Genomic DNA, 17,541 nt, shown 5'->3' with positions numbered 1-17,541 from the left:
TCCAAGTGACCCAGTCCTGACCTGCAAACATCTCGTGGTGCTGTCAGCCTCCCGCGCCAGGGCACAGAGATGGGGTGGGAGCGGGGATGGCTTCATCCCGTCACATCTGTTCAGTGCCACATTCGCATCCCTGCTACCTGAGCCCAGAGCGCAGCTCCCGTTAGCAATTGCTTCTTGGCGAATTAGGCCGGACTCAGGAGAATAACGTTGGATCCGTATCTGTGTAACTGAGGGCAGGATCTGGCCCCTCAATCCCCAGCAGGACCAGGAGGTTTCGGTTCGGTCCCCACCTGGGCTGGGATCTGTTTGCAAACACCCTCCGAGGGAGCCCGTGGACGCATTCCTCCACGCAGGAGTGTGTCTGCACATCGAGCCCTCTGCTTTCAGAGCAGGAAATATTCGGTTTCAACACTTGGAATTAAACATTTCCACAGAGCCCAGGAGACCGTGCAAACAGCGGGAGCACGGAGGCTCTGCCTTTTCATCTCTCTGGCACTGGCGAGCAGGGGGTCGGCAGCGGTGAAAGCACGGCAGAGCTGAGCAGGGTAAACACTGGAGCTGAGCCTACCGAGTAACCAGAGAGTGAAGGGGAGAGAGGGGCAAAGAAAACAAAAACACAGCTGCCAAAAAAACAAAAGCCTGAAAAGAGCTATTCAGGGTCTCCCAGGAGCAGGTTTGGCACAGGGCAGGGATGGAAGAGCAGGGAGCAGTTGCTGCTGGGGCAGGCACAGGTCCAGCCTGCTCGGAGTTTGGACCCTTTGTTTTACCCTGGGTAAATCAATACCCTCTGCTCCCTCAAGCTGGGTAAGCAGCTACACCCCAATGCAGTCCAGCTGCACCCCGCTGCAGTCCAGCCACACACACCATGTGGCATCCTTTGCTTTTTCATGAGTACCAGAATGCCTCTGCTCCAGAGGGAAGAGGCAGGATGTACGCAGCTCCCTGCACCTTTGCATTCACAACTGGAACCTGAGGACTCGTGATGCCCATCCTCTACTTCCCTGTGACCCAGCATCCCACACCACAGAGCTCGGTACCACTGCCCAGCGTGAGGCACCACAGCGTGGGCATGTGCTGGGCTCTGGGGCACGCTGCGGATGCATCCACCTCTGATTTGGGGAGACGTATCCCTCCTGCAGCATCTTTGGCACTGCAGGCATGCAGCGGGTTTCGCAGACCTGGGGAGGTTTGTGTAGGTGTCCTGCTGGCACAGGAGATGGTCCCTCCCTCCCTTCCGCTTGTCATTCGTGCTTAGCCCCACTCCTGCAAAAGTGCAGTTGTCACCCCCTTGGGCCAGGAGCTGGGGTTCTTTCTGTCTCCGGCTTTGCAATCTGTACACCGGGGACTTGGCTGCGTGTCTGGGTCCCTGTTCTCCTGCGCCTCTGGAAGCCCTTGATTTGGTGTGAGCACCAACCTCCCACACTTACTGGAACAAGGGGATCTTCCCCTGCTGTCACAGGAATGCGGGGTGACAGCTGTCACATCCTTCCTTGGCATGACTTCATCGTTGGTGTAGCTGCTGGGTAAGGCCACTGCTGCTCATTTCTGCTGCTGGCCTGGGATGTGGTCAGGAGTGGCCATGGAAGGCTCCTTCCCACAGCTCAAGGTCCTTCCCTATTGCCCCAGCTGTTGAAATCCAAAGTCACCTCTGCTTAAGGACATGCACCCCATGGAATAACCCTGAAGAGCATGCAGGGAGCAAGGACCTGGGCATGCAGGAGCTTAAAAAACAGCAGCCAGGTGCAACAGACCTGGTCCCCAGGAAGGATGGCAACTGCACCTCCTGGTCTAAGGCTGCTGCAGTCCAGCATTCTCCATCACCTCCCCCTGCAAACAGACACCCCTGGCCTCCCTGGAGAGTGTCACCCTAGGGATGCTCAACCTCCAGTTCATCCTCTGGTGCTGCTGAGAGCATCTCTGTCCCACCAGCCCAAGCCGTGGGTGGCAGGCAGGGGGGACTTGCGGGCCCCACAGCGGTGGCCTGTGCTGGGAGCAGGGAAGCGGTGCGGTAAGGCGGAGGGCAGCCTGTTTACCCGTCCATCTGCACACCCCACAGCAGGGATCCAGCAGGATTTCCCGTCCACTCAATGGCTGCCTGTTTATTTTGGGAGGGAGATGCAGACAGCTCCATTGTTTTGCTGTGAAGTTGGGGTTATAAATAGCAGGTGGTCGGGGACACTCCTGGGCTATTTTGGGCCCCCGCTACACAAAAGTGGAAAAGCTCCAAGAGGAAGGTGGAATTACTGAAATTCCGACCTTTCCCGCAAGGGTCAGTAGGAGCTGGTGGTTTGGGTTGGGTTCTGGGCATTATTTAAACATGAGGTAAGGAGGAGAGAGGAGGATGTTCCCAGTTGCATGAGCTGCTTGCTGTAACCTCCTCTCTGCCAGGAAAGACTGGGCAGTGGGGATGGGGAGCCGAGGTGCCCGGGGGGCTGTTGAGAGCAGCTCAAGTCCAGAGCATAGACTGGCTGGGTTTTCCTTCTGGCTCTGCAAATGGAGGAGTTCCCAGTGGATGGAGAAGCTGGGGAGACAGGAGATGCCCCATAGCACTGGCCTGCTCTGACTTGCCCCTCGTGCCTCAGTTTCCCCCATCTCCTACAGAGAGGCTGAAGAAAAAGGCAGTCAGTGTCCTGGGGACAGGCCTGCTCCTGCCAGGCACATACACTGTGTCCTGCTGGAAGGCAACGATGAGCCAGGGTGACTCTCAAACTTATTTCAAACCTTTCCTCTCATTAAATGCCTGTGCCAGGCGGTTATACAGTGAACAGCAGAGACCCAGTAAAGCCACTCACACCAGCCTCTGATACTTTGAGAAGGTCTATTCCTTTAATGGGTATTCATTTAACTGGGCTCTGCCATCATTAGGAGTCATAAAATGGCATCTTTTGGCTCCCGATTGGAAGGCCACAGCGCACGCAGCCCCCTCGTATCCAACACTGGCTGCTTTATTGTGCATTACTGCCTCCCACTCAAATTTAACCAATTTGATCCATGTCTAATACATAAATAAATAATCCAGCAGGAGGGTTCACGTTAGATGACAACGGGCAGCTATAAAGCATGTTTCTCCCCGCCACAGCCATCTGAGCTGGGCTCCGCACGCCCTCTCATGAGCAGAGCTGCTAATACAGCTGGGAGAGGGGGGCCTGGAGACCTGTGCGCTCCTCTGTTTTATTGAAACTTCATTGTTTGCTTTAGAGTTTTATTTTATGTTAAATAGACGCTGTATATTCCTTACAGAGGGGGCAATAAAGTTTCCAGGCTGGAGGAAATTGGCTTTGGAGCAGGGAGCGAACCAGGGAGATGTGGCTGGGCAGGGGAGCAGTGGGGAGGATTTGGGGTGAGGAGGGTGTGAGGCAGAGCCCCACTCCCAGGGTGGCCCCAGGGGCTCAGCCCAGATGGGGATCGGGGACTGCAGGCACCCCCAGATCTCACCCAGGGGTGATGCAGCCCCAGAGGACTCGGGGTGAGGACAAATGTGGGGTCTGGAGCTGCCGGTGGTGCGGGGAGTGCAAGGGGCCCCATTCTAGCATGGGGACAGGGTGAGCAGTCCCCGGTCACCAGCAGGGTGGCCCTGCCAAGCATCCAGAGCTGCTCCCTGCCCTCCTTAACCCAGCACTGCGGTGTCTCCTCTCCTACCAACCATTGTGTGCCCATGGAGAATCACTCTGCCCTTTGGGGAGGGCCATCCTGACACACCTAAATTCAGGAGTGCCAAGAAGGATGAAGGAGGCTCTTAATTTACTGGTTTTAGTTAATAGGAACAGGTAGTGCTGTGTCATCCGTCTGCCTCAAGTCACAGCGCCTGCACTACAAACTGGGGAAGCCAGGGTTGCACAGGGTCACTCTTCATGTGGCTGTTGCTGCTCTCCCTGTACGATGGGAGGTCCCCTGGCCAGGGCTGGGATGGTGTCATGATAGTTGCTGACCCACTGTGGAACCGAGCAGTCCCTGCCCCAAGGAACATGGGATGGGGAGGGAAAAGGGTCTATACCAGGAGAAAATGCGCCGGTTTCAGACCTCAGCTAGGACAGGGAGCAGAGCAAAGTACAGGAGATGCTGGTGGCAGCTGATCAAAGCTAAAGCTTTCTCCCCTCTTTTCCTCCCACAGGCAAAAAGAAAGCGACTTTGTTTGACAGCCAGGCTCCAATCTGCCCCATCTGCCAGGTCCTCCTTCGCCCCGGGGAGTTGCAGGAGCACATGGAGCAGGAGCTGGAGAAGCTCACCCAGCTGAACATCAGGTAAGCAGCTCCCTGGAGTCCACCAGCATCCCCAGTTAGCCAGCCAAGGCACCTGCAGACGGCAGAGGAGATGCTGGTACCCACAGCTACCAGATATGAGAGATCTAGTACTAGTAAGCAAGGCAGAAACATTTCCCTGGGGATCACCGCAATGGTAAAGCCAGGCAGAGGTGCCACCCAGCAGGCACAGACGCTCCTTTCCCTGGGGACGTGTGTTTGGGTGAGCAACTCTCCCATTGCTCATGTCCCATGATGGAGCAGCAACGGTGTGCACTGCCCCTCCGTTGACTTCAGCTCCCTTCTGCTTTCCCCAGCACAGAAAAGTCGCCTGTTTAAAAAAAAATTAATAATAATTGCATTTTAACTGCTAGCAGTTATTTAGGAAATGGCTGCAGCCAAGAGTTGGCAGATCCCTGCCCCTGCCTTAATAAAACTCAGCAGCCTTGGAAAAGAGCGTGTTTATTTCAATTATTAATGAATTCCCCGGTCATTAAAAGGTGAGGAAAGGAATCACACTGCCGACTAGAAGCAAAGTTACGTCACCAGGTGGTAGGAGAGGAGGGAGAGTGCGTGTGTCGGTGTGGGTGTGTGCGCCAGGGTAAGGGGTGAGCAGGGCTGTGCATAGTGCAGAGGATGCAGAATCCATCCCTGTCCAGTGTGGATCTGCTTTGCAACTGAGCAATAGCTGATGCAGATGGAGAGGGAGAGAGCTTTAACTAGAGAAAGAGAGACCTCCCAGATGGGTCCCAGTGGGCTGAGATCTCCCAAATTTGGCACCTGCAGCCTCAGGCTGAGACCCACATCCCCCTTGCCTTGCAGAGGAAGATGGAGAAGGGGGGGCAAGCAGGGAACAGGCAGCCCATTTATCCCCCGCGACACCCAGTCCCCTTGCGAGTGTAATTTATGGTGTAATTTGGGCTGCATCCAACTTAATAAAGGGCCACTGCAAATTAGTGAACAGGTTTAAATGAACAGAAGCAATTAGTGCTCGGAGGAGCCCATCAAAGGAGTTGGGCCAATATCAGAGCGAAACTGAAACCGCAAGCCAGGAGCAGAGGCTGGCTGGCGCGAGGCGGTGATGGGAAGGTGGCGTTTAATGGGAAAGGAAAGGAAACCCTAAATCATAAAGTGTGACAAGGGCCATTGTGGGCCAGCTGACAAATGAAAAAGAATGGCATTATTCCTTTAAATAACAGCAGCAGTTAGAGAGGAGACAGCTCTCCCTGGCTTGTCCTCGCTTCCCTGGCCCGCTCCGCTCGGCCACGCAGACGGCGAAGAAGAATCAGAGGTCTTTATTAATTATTAAATAACGACTCCCTCCGTAGCGTGATAGATAACATTCAATCTAGTCGATGGATTCAGGCGATGGAAGATAATCTGTAACACAGCAGCTCTGCACGGGGATGGTCTCTCCCAGTCTTGGAGGGGAGTGATGCAGGGACCAGCAGGGAGCAGCAGACAGGGCAGGCAGCAATAGCAGGCAGCAATGGCAGCAATAGCAGGCAGCAATGGCAGCAATAGCAGCAATGGCAGCAATAGCAGGCAGAAATGGCAGCAATAGCAGCAATGACAGCAATAGCAGGCAGCAATAGCAGGCAGTGGGACGTGAGCGGGTTGAGCTCCTGTGCACTGCCCAGCTCCAGCGGGGTGGCTCGGTCTAGCGGGTGGCCCCTTCTCCCGTTCCCCCACCTTTCCCGCCTGGAGGAGCCGGGAGCAAGAACACATCAACAAGAGGAGAGAGAAACTAATAATGATCTCAAATAACCCAATAAACATAAAAATAAAATGTAGGCCTATAAACGTGACGGGCACCGGCCGCCCTGGCCTCTCCCTGCCAATACCGACTCGTTACCGAAATGGCTGAGCAGCTGTTACTTATCAGTCTGATGGGGAGAAGCGAAGCAGGGGGCTGCTTTCCAGGGGCCTTTTTTTTTTTTAATTTAAAGAGGATGCAGCCAATCATGGCTTGTGCTGTTAAGTTTTAATAAACCTTAATGATTTGCAACAAAAGCATAAATTTCCAGCACTCGGGGTTAGGAAGGCAGATCCCCTCCTGCGGGCTGAGCCTGCAGCACCGGAGACTTGGTGGGCGCTGCATCAGTTCCCACTGCAGCACTGGGCTCCCCGTGTGCCGGGATATCCCCCGCGGCACCACAGCTGCAGGGCCGCGTGGTGGGGTGAGCCTGCCCAGATGCTGCCATGGGGTCAGATCCAGAGGAAGGGAGAGGCTGGTGGAGAAGCAAGGTAGAGGGGTTGCCTCGCACCATCACCTCTGATGGGTGTTGAGTGCTCACATGGGCTTTTTGGCAGTGCTTGGAAGGAGGGCAGGGGATGGGAAGGTGGCGAAGGGAAGGAGGAAAACAGATTCCTCCAGGTGATCACAGGACCTTTTTGAGGCTGAGATATGAGGGAGCTATAGGAGCCAGCTGGATGCTGCTGCCCATGGTCCCAGCTCTCCAGGAGCCTGGGATTGCATCCCACCCACATCAATGCATCCCGTCACTCGGTGTGGATGGGGTTTGCTGTCCCCCAGTGACAGCTCTTCTCCCCCATGGCCAGTGCCAGTGTGATCGTCCTGGCCTCAGGGCAAGGACATCTCAAGGTCTACCCAGCTGCAGCATCACAGACCAAGGGCAGGAGGAGCCATGCTGAGCTGTGGGGCAGCACCCACCTGTGCCAAGGGGTGGACACCAGCCACTGGACTGGTGAAGAACATCACTCAGGAGGATCCAACCCTAGTGCAGGGTCAAGCTTTCCCTTGGAAAAGCAGATTTGAGTGGGAATGAGGGACCTGAGTTTCTAGCTCTGCTGCCTTCTTGGTACCTCCAGTCTCCCAAAGCACAGGGAGAGACCGGCCCGTGTGCGTCCCATGGCTCCTCCACCCCACACGGGTCTGGCTGAGCCCTGTGCACAGCTCTGCATGGCAGGACAAGGCTCTCTGAATGCAAATTTCATTTCTGAGCCACTGGCGCTGTTTCAAGAGCCGGCAGCCTCCGAGCCCTTCTCGGTGTTACATATGTAACAGCCTCATTGAACTTGACATGTCAAATTCAGGCCATTTGTGCAAAATCTCCCTTTAATAATACCGTTTCATTTCGCTCAAATGAGACTTGAATGCATGTAAAATGGAAAAGGATATTTAAGCGCTAACATTAGGCAGATGTCTTGCCAGAGGCCGATTGAATATATGAGATTTTGAAGTGCTTAACACGTTTTCGGTGCTCCCTTTTAGAATATGTCACCTGGCTTTCTTTTTTCTCCCTGTCCTTTCTTTTTTTTCCCCCACCTCTTTAAGTGAAGGGTATAAATTGAAAGAAAACAAAACTACAAGCTTTGGCTTTATGGGGTTTAACTCTTGCCAGGCAAGACTGTTGGTATTCCTCCTCCAAAGAGAAATTACCTAGGAGCTCCCCTTGGCAGAGCACAAGCACAAAGCAGCAGAGAGCAGGAGGTGGGCAAGCGGCAGCCCCGCAGTGCAGTACAGGGGGATTCTCTCCCTGTGCTACACGTACAGCTCAGGGAGCAAAAGGTGCCGACCCCCAGATGAGCAGCAAAGTGTCACCAAGGTAAAAACAACAAATAATAACAGCAACCCTCTGTGTACACCAATGCCCTGTCCCCCTAGCCAGGCTGGTCCCTGCAGAATACATGAATATTCTTGGCTTGTGCGCATGAAGCTAATCCGTGCGCTAGATGCAAGTCTTCCGTCCTCACTCGATTTATATTCACCTGTTTTACACCTCATCCGTGTTAAACACTTGCAATAAAGCACATTGAAATGTGAGGCTCTTTCTGGAGTTATCAACGGCCCCAGCTCCAAGCTTCAGCTGGTGCTTTGGCTTCAGACGCATTTTGGGGAGCGCAGGCAGGCACAACATTCGAGAGCAGCACCCATGGGTGTCCCTCAGGACAGGCACACACACACATCCCCATGGGCATACGAGTGCATCGCTGCGTATGTCACTGCAGGTAGATACTATAAGTGCACCGGAGGGACCCTTAAACCCTGTCTGCTGCTCCCCAGGCAGTGATCAAAGAGGACAACCTGCTGAAAGGGGATAATGGGGGGAGGCTGGGTGGAGAAGGGGCGAGTTGGGGGCTGTAGTTTCAGTTTGACGTGGGAGGAAAGATTAATTTGGGGACAAAAGAAGGGGAAAGGAGGCAGTGGGAGCTGTGGAACACACCTCAGCTGATGGTCCCCCATGGGTCTGTGGTGCTTTCTGAGCCCTTGGCTGGTGTTTGGGGAAGAGGTATTTATTGGCTATTTAAAAAACCTTAGGAAATCACATTACAAATATCACAGTTGCTGAGTCAAGCACTTGAAGGTTGGGAAATGTGCCTTTTAAGATGCTCTGTTCTTGAAAATGCAGTGCTCTTTTTAAAAAATTTATTTGACAGAGGGCGTTTTTATTTCCCTGTGTGACAGCAAGCAGATTCTTCCCTGCTTTACCAGCAGCAAACCTATGCTTCAGAGCTGTGATTTCACCTCCCCAACAGGATGAGGTGCACCATTAGAGCTGGGGAATGGTCCAGAGGACAGAGAAGTGAATTGGACCATGCCCTTTTGCAGCTAAAGGATGGTGCGAGCTCAGACAGGACTATCTCAGCTCTTTCCCCTTATTTAAATGAGTTTCTAAGCTTAGCAGGTGTAGCCAGCAGTACCCTCGTGCCATGTTGTGATACAGCCTGTGCTACGGGGCTGGGCACAGTGGTGCAACCGCTGCCTGGGGTGCTCGGCAGGTGCCTCCGGGGATGGATGCGTTTGGGTGGGTGGGTGGGGGTAACGCCGCTCTCACAGTGCCCCATGGCTGTGCAAACTCTTCCCTTTTTGATTTTTCTTCCTTTCTTTGTTCTGCATTGAATGCTTGTGTCTTAAAGCCCGTGCCCACCTGTTGGCTGTTCCCAGCCTGGGATAGCAGCTCTCACTGCTCCTTACCACCATGCCAGGAGCGCAGGGAGCCGTACATGCACACCCAGTATCTCAGGAGCTCCTGATTCCCCCCAGTGACCTTTCTGGTGTGTCTGGGAATAATTTCTCTTCTGATTCTCTGATTATGAAGCATTTCCCGGAACACAGAGGGCACTGGGGCCTCTCACCTTGGTGCAAATGCAAAGTACTGCAGGCTGTTTTACAGTGACCTCAGAGATGCTGTCACAAAGAGGGAACCAAACAGTGTCAGGGCAGAGCAAGATGTAGTGGGAAGGCCTGTTTCAAAGCAGGTTAAATACCCAGATGGGGTATTTAGCCTGACTCTTGGAACTAGCTTAGTTTCACGTCGGAGTAAAAGAGCAAACCATGGGACTGCAGCAGCTCTCAGTGCACCTCTGCCCAGGCTTAAATCTTCCTCCGGCATCCCTCGGAAGCTTCCTCTCCCTCATTTGCCTGTGTGCTCTTTTCCTCTCACTCTTTTTAATCCTCGCTCCCTTGGCAGCTGAGGTGGAAGCAGAAAGTGCTGCCTCAGTTCCTGGCACCACATTGAGCATCCTCATCCTGCTGCGGGGGCTTCAGCTCAAGGTTTCTTTATGCAGAGAGGCACGGTGGTAGCTCTCCTTGGGGGACAGAGGCAGCTCTGGGCCTGGTGGGATAAGAAATAAGGAGGAAGCTGGCAGAATATCTAAAACATGAAGGTTTTGGGACCCTGGGAGATGACCTGGTCATTCCAGCCAGGGTCACTGTCCTTGAGAGAAGTCTCCAGGCATCTGGAGACACATTCTGGATTTCACATCCTTTCACAGGTTGTTTTCTCCATGTTTTGTGGTCTTTCTGATAAAGTCATCCCATGCTAACCCTCGGAGTCTGCAAGAGAGACTCCTGCTGATGGATGAGGAGAGAAGCCACCATCCTATGGGCCCTGCACATCCAAATTATAGGTGCTTTCTATGTTACTCCTGGTCAGGATAAAGACCCAGAGCAAGTTATGAGACATGGCGCAGACCCCTCTCCTGCTCAGGCAACCCTGTGTTCAAATACGTCTGCTCCTCACACCACCCCAGGCAAGGGTTTGCTTCATTTCAGCGGGATCTGCTGAGCATTGTGTTGTCCCAAAGGGCCCTTGGAGAAGACCTTCGGGCAGCTGCTCTGGGAAGGGCGAGCAGCCACACTGCCAGGCCCAGCGGGATAAATAGAGTGTGTAAAACCCAAATTAGCTCTGTTGCCATGTGTCACAACAGGGTCACAGCTCTCACCTCAGGTCTCCTCGATTTATGCCTGAGGACTTTAACTTGATGGCCAGGTACTTCCCCAGATTTCTTGTGCAGCAAACACTGCGGGTCCCCCAGCCTCTGAATGGGTGAGATTAGAGATGTTTCTGAGCAAGAAGGGTTTCTTTTTCAAAGATCCATCAAAATACATGCTGATTCCCTTCCTTGCATGCAGTAGGCATTTGAGAGTGTTCCAGAGAGGGCAAGGAGCACAGGCCAACAAGTGAGATTGCAGCTGGGGAAGCGCAGGCATTGCAACCTCCTGCTCCTCAACTTCTCTCTTTTTTTCTTCCTTCTTTTTCCACCTTCTTTTCCTTTCTTCCCTTTCTCCCTCTCTTCTTCCCCCTCCCTCCCTTTCTCCCCACCCCCCTGTATCAAGGCGACATCTCCAAGCCAAGTACTTTTAATTTCGCCCGTGGCCCTTGCTGACACGGTGGATATGCACAGCAAGTTAAATTCCCGCCTGATCAATAAAGCAGAAGCAGTGTGTCCGACTGGTCGATATTTTTTTATCTGTCTTCAGCCCAGTCCTGCTGATGACAGCCCCCTGCGCTTCAGCAAAGGCACTCAAGGGCATCGGGCTTTGGCAACACAGCTCTTTTTTTATTTAAATTCAAAAAAAACCCCAGATGCCTACAAAAAAAAAAAAAGAAAAGAAGTTCACGGAGTTTGGCCTTTGCTTAATAACATTTTATGATTTATCTTAATTTTTAATTGAAAAAAATTTGCGAATTAATTGATTTCTGGGACTTGCCAATTAACATTGTAATTGGGTGCATGATAAATTTCGAGGGAGCATCATTTTTCTCCCTCTCCTCCTTGTCACTGAGAAGGGGAATCGCGAGGGCAGCTGCTTCCTACCCATACGGCCCCTGCTCCTTCCCAAGGTGCCGCTGCCCTCCTCCTCCCTTGCCACTGTATCTTAAAGAAGGAACAAGAAAGCTAATAAAGTCGTGTTATTAGAGTCTTGCCAGAGGTGACCCCTCGAGGCATAAATCCAGGCTGGGGAGATGGTGGGGACAGGTAATCCTAAGTGCCTGATGGTGCTTTGCGAGGTGGGACTGGGTACGTGCCCTGCAGCACCATCTCCCCGGGCCATGGGGAGGGCAGCCAATCCACTCAGGGTCCTGGGGGCTCTCCCAGAGGGTGCTGGCACCCCTAAGGTGTTCAACAGAGCAGCTCATTACCTGTGATGTCTCCCCAATGCTCTCCCCAGGTGCAAGTCCTGGCACGCACGAACCTCCAAGCCCAGATGCTCCAAGGGGAGACCCGACCCCAGCACTGAGGTCCTGATTCCCAAACACCCAGGTTTTGCCCCACAGCCAATGTCCCCCAGCAAAACCAAGCGGCTGGGGCAGGGCTGGTGCTTGGGAGCTGCTGCTTTGCTCTGGGGGCTGGAGCACCAAGGGGTGTCATTCACATCTTGCTCTACTCTACCCTGAGCCTCCTGGGCAGTGGGTCCTGCCCCACAGCAGCAGCAGGGCATCCTATGCCACCCCATGGCAGAGGGGTTCAGCATTACCCTGTGGTCAGGGGTTTCTGGATTCAAGGCACAGACGCATCTCCAGGTGTGTGGGAAGCAGCATCACCTGAAGCGTACTCCAGCAGTGTGATTCCTGGCAGATTTAAATTAAACACACTCCACCACCAAAGAAATCCACCTGTAAGTGTCAGCTTTTTGGTGACACCTGAGCAGGGCCACCTGCTACCCTGGGGCAGCTAACAGGGTCACATCCCCGCATGGGGTGTGGAGAAGCAGGAGAGATGGCTGCTGCCAAAATGAGGAGTAAGGAAATGAAGTTGTGCTGGGGCAAGGAGGAAAAACAAGCCACACCTGGGAAGGCTGAGTTGGAGAGTGGAAATACCAAGTAATTAAAGACTGCCTGGTGTCTCTAGTGCTTCTCCCACCCAGTTCACACACTTATGTGGGCCACCTCATGGCAGCCAGTTGGGGTGTCCCATGGACCGCCTAAAACCCATGAGCCTGGAGGGGCTTTGCTCTGCATTCTGCAGCCCCTGCTACACCTCAGTGTGTGCAGGGGGTGAAGGATGCCAGCCCAGGAGAAGCGTCCCAGGCTTCCTCAGCAGAGCCGTGGATGTCCCTGCTGGCCAGGACACCAGAAAGGCCAGGAGCAGCCCAGCTCCATGTCTGCCAGTGGCAGGGAACCATGGGGGAACGGAGGGAAATTTATGAGGAGAGGAGTCTGTTTATTATCTAGCAAATGTGGTGCTGCTGATACCGTGGATTTATCCTCTTTCATCCCCCCTCTGATTTGTGTCCCTGCCCCTCGCTGTGGCAGATTAATCACGGACAGAAAGGGAAGAGGGACCCTCCAGCTTCCTCCCATGCACTCAGAGGGTGGGAACAGCAGCAGCCTGGACCCTTCATCCATGGCTTCTCCAGCAGAGAGAGCACCGGCCGTGCAGCTGCCTGTCCTGCTTAGAGATGCCCGGTTCCTCTCCTCCTGTGGCAGACCCTGGGGCAGGCAGAGCAGCTGGGTGCTGCCTGTGATCCGTGAATGAGAGCTCTTCTCAGGGGTCAGACTTCCACGGTAGCACGGGGGTGAGAAAAGTTGTGCGTCATGTATTCCCTCACTCATGCAATGCCTTGAAAGCACTGTGAATGCTCCTTGAAGTGCCTTTGCACCCGTGGTATCCGCCAGACCATTCCCTGGGGTTTGGGACCTCAGAAGGCAAAGCCCTCCTCTGCCATGACTGCGGGAGCCCTGGGAAGGGATGCATGGAAACCCAAGGGTGAGAAATAAATCTTCGGTCAGTTATTTGCCCTTAAGCAATGCATGCCTTCTGCAGAACCTCTTCTGAACTGCCACGTGAGCTGGGAATAATTAAACAGTCATTACAGCCACTGTAGCAAAGAGCCCCCCAGATCAATCTCATGCATGACCTTTCCCTCCGACTTTCCTCTTTATTTTTCCAGCCACCTCCTTCTCAAATAGTGAGAGAGAAATGAAACAACTCATCCATCCCAGCCTCCTGCTTCTCCCCGCACATGTGGACCATCGCATCCTCATCCAGACATCTGTCACCTGCCCTGAGTGGGGCTCCTGGCAGGGACCTGGGGCACCAGAGTTGATAAAGAAAAATCCATCGGGAAGAAAGAGCCATGGGTGCACATGGGACAGAGCAAATAGACTGTAGGTGCAGAGCATTTCTAGTCCTGATTCCAGCGTCTTTGTCAATTTTTACCACCGCTGGGCCCTTTTCCCCTTCATGGGATGCAGGAGGTCTTCTAAGCATCACTTGGAGCAGGTGCTGCTGGTGGAACCACAGCAGGTTAAAAACCCCAGGGTGCATCCCCCGATGACACGGGTCATGCTCATCCACACCGGGGACTGTCACCTCGGCTAGGTGAGGATTTGGCTTCATGTAGCTTAAAAAAAACCCACAGAAATCAAACTCCCATTGCCTTATTTAGGCTTTAAGTGACACTTCCACTTATTTAAACTGGCGTTCACAAAAATCCAATTCTCTCTCTACCCAGCGACTGCTTATTTACAGCTGATGTTCCCACCCGCACAGCCCTGCGGGCAGCTTCTGCCGGGACTCCCATCCCAGGGCTGTGTGTTCGTGCGTTTGAGCCGCAAGTCCTGCAGCTAAAAATAATTTGTTTCCGCTGTTATTTTTTATAAGAAACACATCAGTTGGCCCCAGCCTGTAGAAACCTTTTGGCTTTGTGGGATCTCATGTGGGAGCTGCGTGTGCTCTGGCTGGTGCCTGTTAAATCCAGAGAGCTGCTGAGCTGGAGGACAGCACAGCAGTAGCCTTCTTACCACCTCCTTAAACCTCTTCTGACTGCAATGTCGTTAAGGGATGAGCACAAACAACTGTATCTGCCCAAGCTCAAGGAACTACTTCTCTTGCTGTTGTTATTAATTAGGTGAGGGGAGTGTGGTTGGGGCCAGAAGCCATGCCAACTACTGAGCTCAGCCCTTCCTTGATGGATGTTCTTTATAAGCCCTGCCTTGCTCTGAGTGGGGGAATCCGCAGAAATCTGGTTTGAACATGCTTGAGGAGCCCGAGCAGCTGTGAGATCTGGTGGCTGTGGTGGGCTGAAGCACATCATTGGGGCTGTTTCTGGCCCTATTGTTGCTGCACTGAGACTTCAGGTAAATCCCATTGCTGCTCTGTGCCCAAATTTCCCCTCTGAGCGCATCTCTCTCCTTTGGTCTCTTCGTGCTGGCAAACACTCAAACTGTGGCTACAGTTACAGCAGAGCTTTCTAAGCCTTGCTCCAGGGTGCTGTGGCGATGCCTTGATGCTGGCAGGGTCAGCGCATGTGCTGTGGTAAACGTGGAGTAGGAGGAGGAGGAGGAGGAGGAGGAGAATTCCTACCCTGCTTTGGCACCCAGGAAACTTCTCTTTTCTTTTGGAGGAAAGCTGAGATTCCTGCAGTGGCTTGCAAGATCAAAGGCTTAAAGGGAAAGGAGAAGTGCCACCTTGCTAGTGGTAAAACGCAATCAGATCACTTGTCCCACATCTCATGCCTTGGGTTCTCCACGTGGGAGGCAGCAGCTTCTGTCCATGAGGATGATAAGGGACCATTCTCTGCATATTGCTTTTTCTTTCCTTTGTGCGACAACAACACTCCAAAAGGCAGGATCGTAACAAAACAACCAAAAAAAATAATCTGAAGGTTATTGTGTGTGACAGCAGCATGGCAGAGGTAGAGAAACCCCAGGACTGTGGGTAAGGAGGGCACATATTCCATGTGCTGAGCTTCCCTTTGGGATATCGTAGCCGAAGCACTGCGTCTGAACAGCCCTTCAGGGCTCACTCAGGGGATTCCCTGTTAGACCTGGGGGTGCTCCTAACCAAATCCCTGCCTAGCCTTAAAAGCCATCTGCATGTCTGTGTCATAGTCTGAGTTTTGCTTTCATTGTGGCTGAGAGTAAATGTTCCTCTTAAAGCTGATGTGCCCTAATACAGAGGGGTGCTGGGTCCCCAGCAAGCGCTCTGGAGCGCGTGGGGACCTGGCTGTGCAGCTCCCATCAGTGTTAACAGGTGACACAGCTGCAGAGCCCTCCCAGCACCAGGGCTGGGACCGTATTTGGTCCCTGCAGACGTGCAGGGCACTCGAGCACGTGGGGATGCACGAATGCACAGCCAGACCTGGTGCCACAGCCTCGAGAAAGGGAACCAGCATGGAAACAGCCTCGTATCGCTTGGAAATGCAAACCCATCGGGAGAGAGAGAAGGAGGCTGCCCAAACTGCTGGGTCTTTCCGGGGCATTTCTTATCTCATTTGGTACTTTTGGGGAGGTTGCCTAAAAGGGAAAGAAGTTATTTTGCTGTAATGAACTAGATAAACAATTCCCCAAATAGATTAAAACTAACTGTAACTTATAAAAGCGGGTAGTAATTATATTTTATTAGCTAGCAAAACACCATTTTTTTATTTCGTAGGATAATTCTGTGTAAATCACCTTAATTAGAAGTGTCAGACGAGCCCGTGAATATCGTACTTAGTAACTAATTTCCTATGTACAGGTTATAATTTAAAACACATGGATCACTCGCGGAGTGGAAATATGCTAGCCATGAAATAATGTGGGGAGTGTTGGGGTTATTACTATGTAAATGTGTAATCATTTCAGACCACTACAGCCTGGCTGGGTGATTAAAGAGAATCCCAAGGTCTCCAAAGATTGTGCTCTCCGCAAGGGCCTAGAGCGAAAAAACTTTAAAAGGCACCGAAAAGTGTTTGAACTTTAAAGGTCTTGATTTCCCTTTTACCATTTTTAATTTGTCTGCAGTGTTTATGGAGGGGAAGGTTTCTCTTTGCTGACGGCCTTTCAATTCTCAGCCTGCTTCCAGGATCCTTAAGAGCCGTGGGGGGCTGCAGCCGCTGCAATTCGGGGGTTGTTTAGTGGGGTGGAGGAAAGCACCCTTCAATGGCAGAGTCTTGGGAGGCGGGCAACCAGGGCTTGTGCCCATTCCTGACCCATCTCTGGAAATAAATAAAACCAAATTACAAACTCTTATTAGCAATAGATTGGGGTTAAATTGCAAGGAGGGGGATGGTTCTTAATAATCCTGCAAATGAAGAATAAAATAACTTGGCAGAGTTTGTCTAATCCCCATCAGTCCCAATAGCAGAAGGCTTGGCCTTTTGGTTGACCAGAGGCTCTCATCCTGAAAAATGCAGTTTCCTGGTGCTAACACCATTTTTGGGAGGAATTAATGAGATTCTTCCTCTTTCCCTCTGAAAGGAATAATTTTAAACACCTTTAACAAGAAAAAGGAGGAAATGAGTTTGTTTATATGATTGTTTGGGTTTTTTTAACCTGGTGTGTGGATTATAAAGGAAAAAAAGCACATTGTTTCACCCTTTGGGCAACTGAGAAATTCAAGGTGGGGAGGGGGTGGAAATCCTTCCATCGCGTGTGTTCGGGCGCAGGCAGGAGCTGGTGCCAGGGCTGCATCTCTGGGGGAGCAGGGACTGACTCTGCTCCCCTCCATCTCCCGAGAGCGGGGGGTGCAGAGCCGGGGGATGGGGGATGTGGGCATCCTGCACCCCCAGGGAAGCACCCAGCAGCGCATCCCCACGGGGACAGGGTGCTGATCCGTGATTCCCCAGTAACTGCAGCCACTTGCTCCAGGAGCAGAGCTGTGGCATTTGGGGTGACATGATGGTGATGGACATCTGCATGTTGGCCCCTATTTTGGGGTGGGAGGCAAGGGTGGTGGTACTAGAAGAGGAGGGAAGCCATAGCCCCGGGAGAAAACACCTTCCTCCATCCCTGCTCATTTCATAACACCCAGCCATCTGCCAAATCAAGGCAGATTAAAGCCAGCCAAATTCAATTTCTCCCCGCTGCCGCTGCAGCTCGGCATCTGGGGCTAAAGTGTCCCCGACAAAGCGAACATGACAGGCACATTGCTTTTTTGTCACATCTAGTACCGTGTTGATCTTCTAAAAGTCTCATAAAAATTTATTGATGTCTCCCATATTGCTGTGATTGAGAAGAAAGGAGCGCGGGTGTGCGGAGCCGGGCGCGCGCGCGCGGGCGGGTGTGCGTGTGTATATTAATGTTTCTGAAGTAGATCTGATTTGATATGTCTTGTTCTATTGTCAGCA

The 17,541-nt window shown here is 52.6% G+C and overlaps 1 protein-coding gene across 2 annotated transcripts in view; it reads left to right on the top strand.

Annotated features, from left to right (window-relative positions):
* Positions 1 to 17,541, top strand: part of RNF220 (ring finger protein 220) — a 218,692-nt gene that overhangs the window by 129,007 nt on the left and 72,144 nt on the right. For both annotated transcript variants that reach the window (XM_065842151.2, XM_065842149.2), the window contains exon 2: positions 4,112 to 4,241. In XM_065842151.2, coding sequence (XP_065698223.1) covers positions 4,112 to 4,241 — 130 coding nt within the window. The remainder of the gene's footprint in view (positions 1 to 4,111; positions 4,242 to 17,541) is intronic.

The sequence above is a fragment of the Patagioenas fasciata genome, chromosome 6 (genome assembly GCF_037038585.1).
Source record: "Patagioenas fasciata isolate bPatFas1 chromosome 6, bPatFas1.hap1, whole genome shotgun sequence".
In the NCBI taxonomy this organism is placed as follows: Eukaryota; Metazoa; Chordata; class Aves; order Columbiformes; family Columbidae; genus Patagioenas; species Patagioenas fasciata.
Note: the sequence above shows the minus strand (reverse complement) of the source record. Positions and strands in the feature narration are given on the sequence as shown.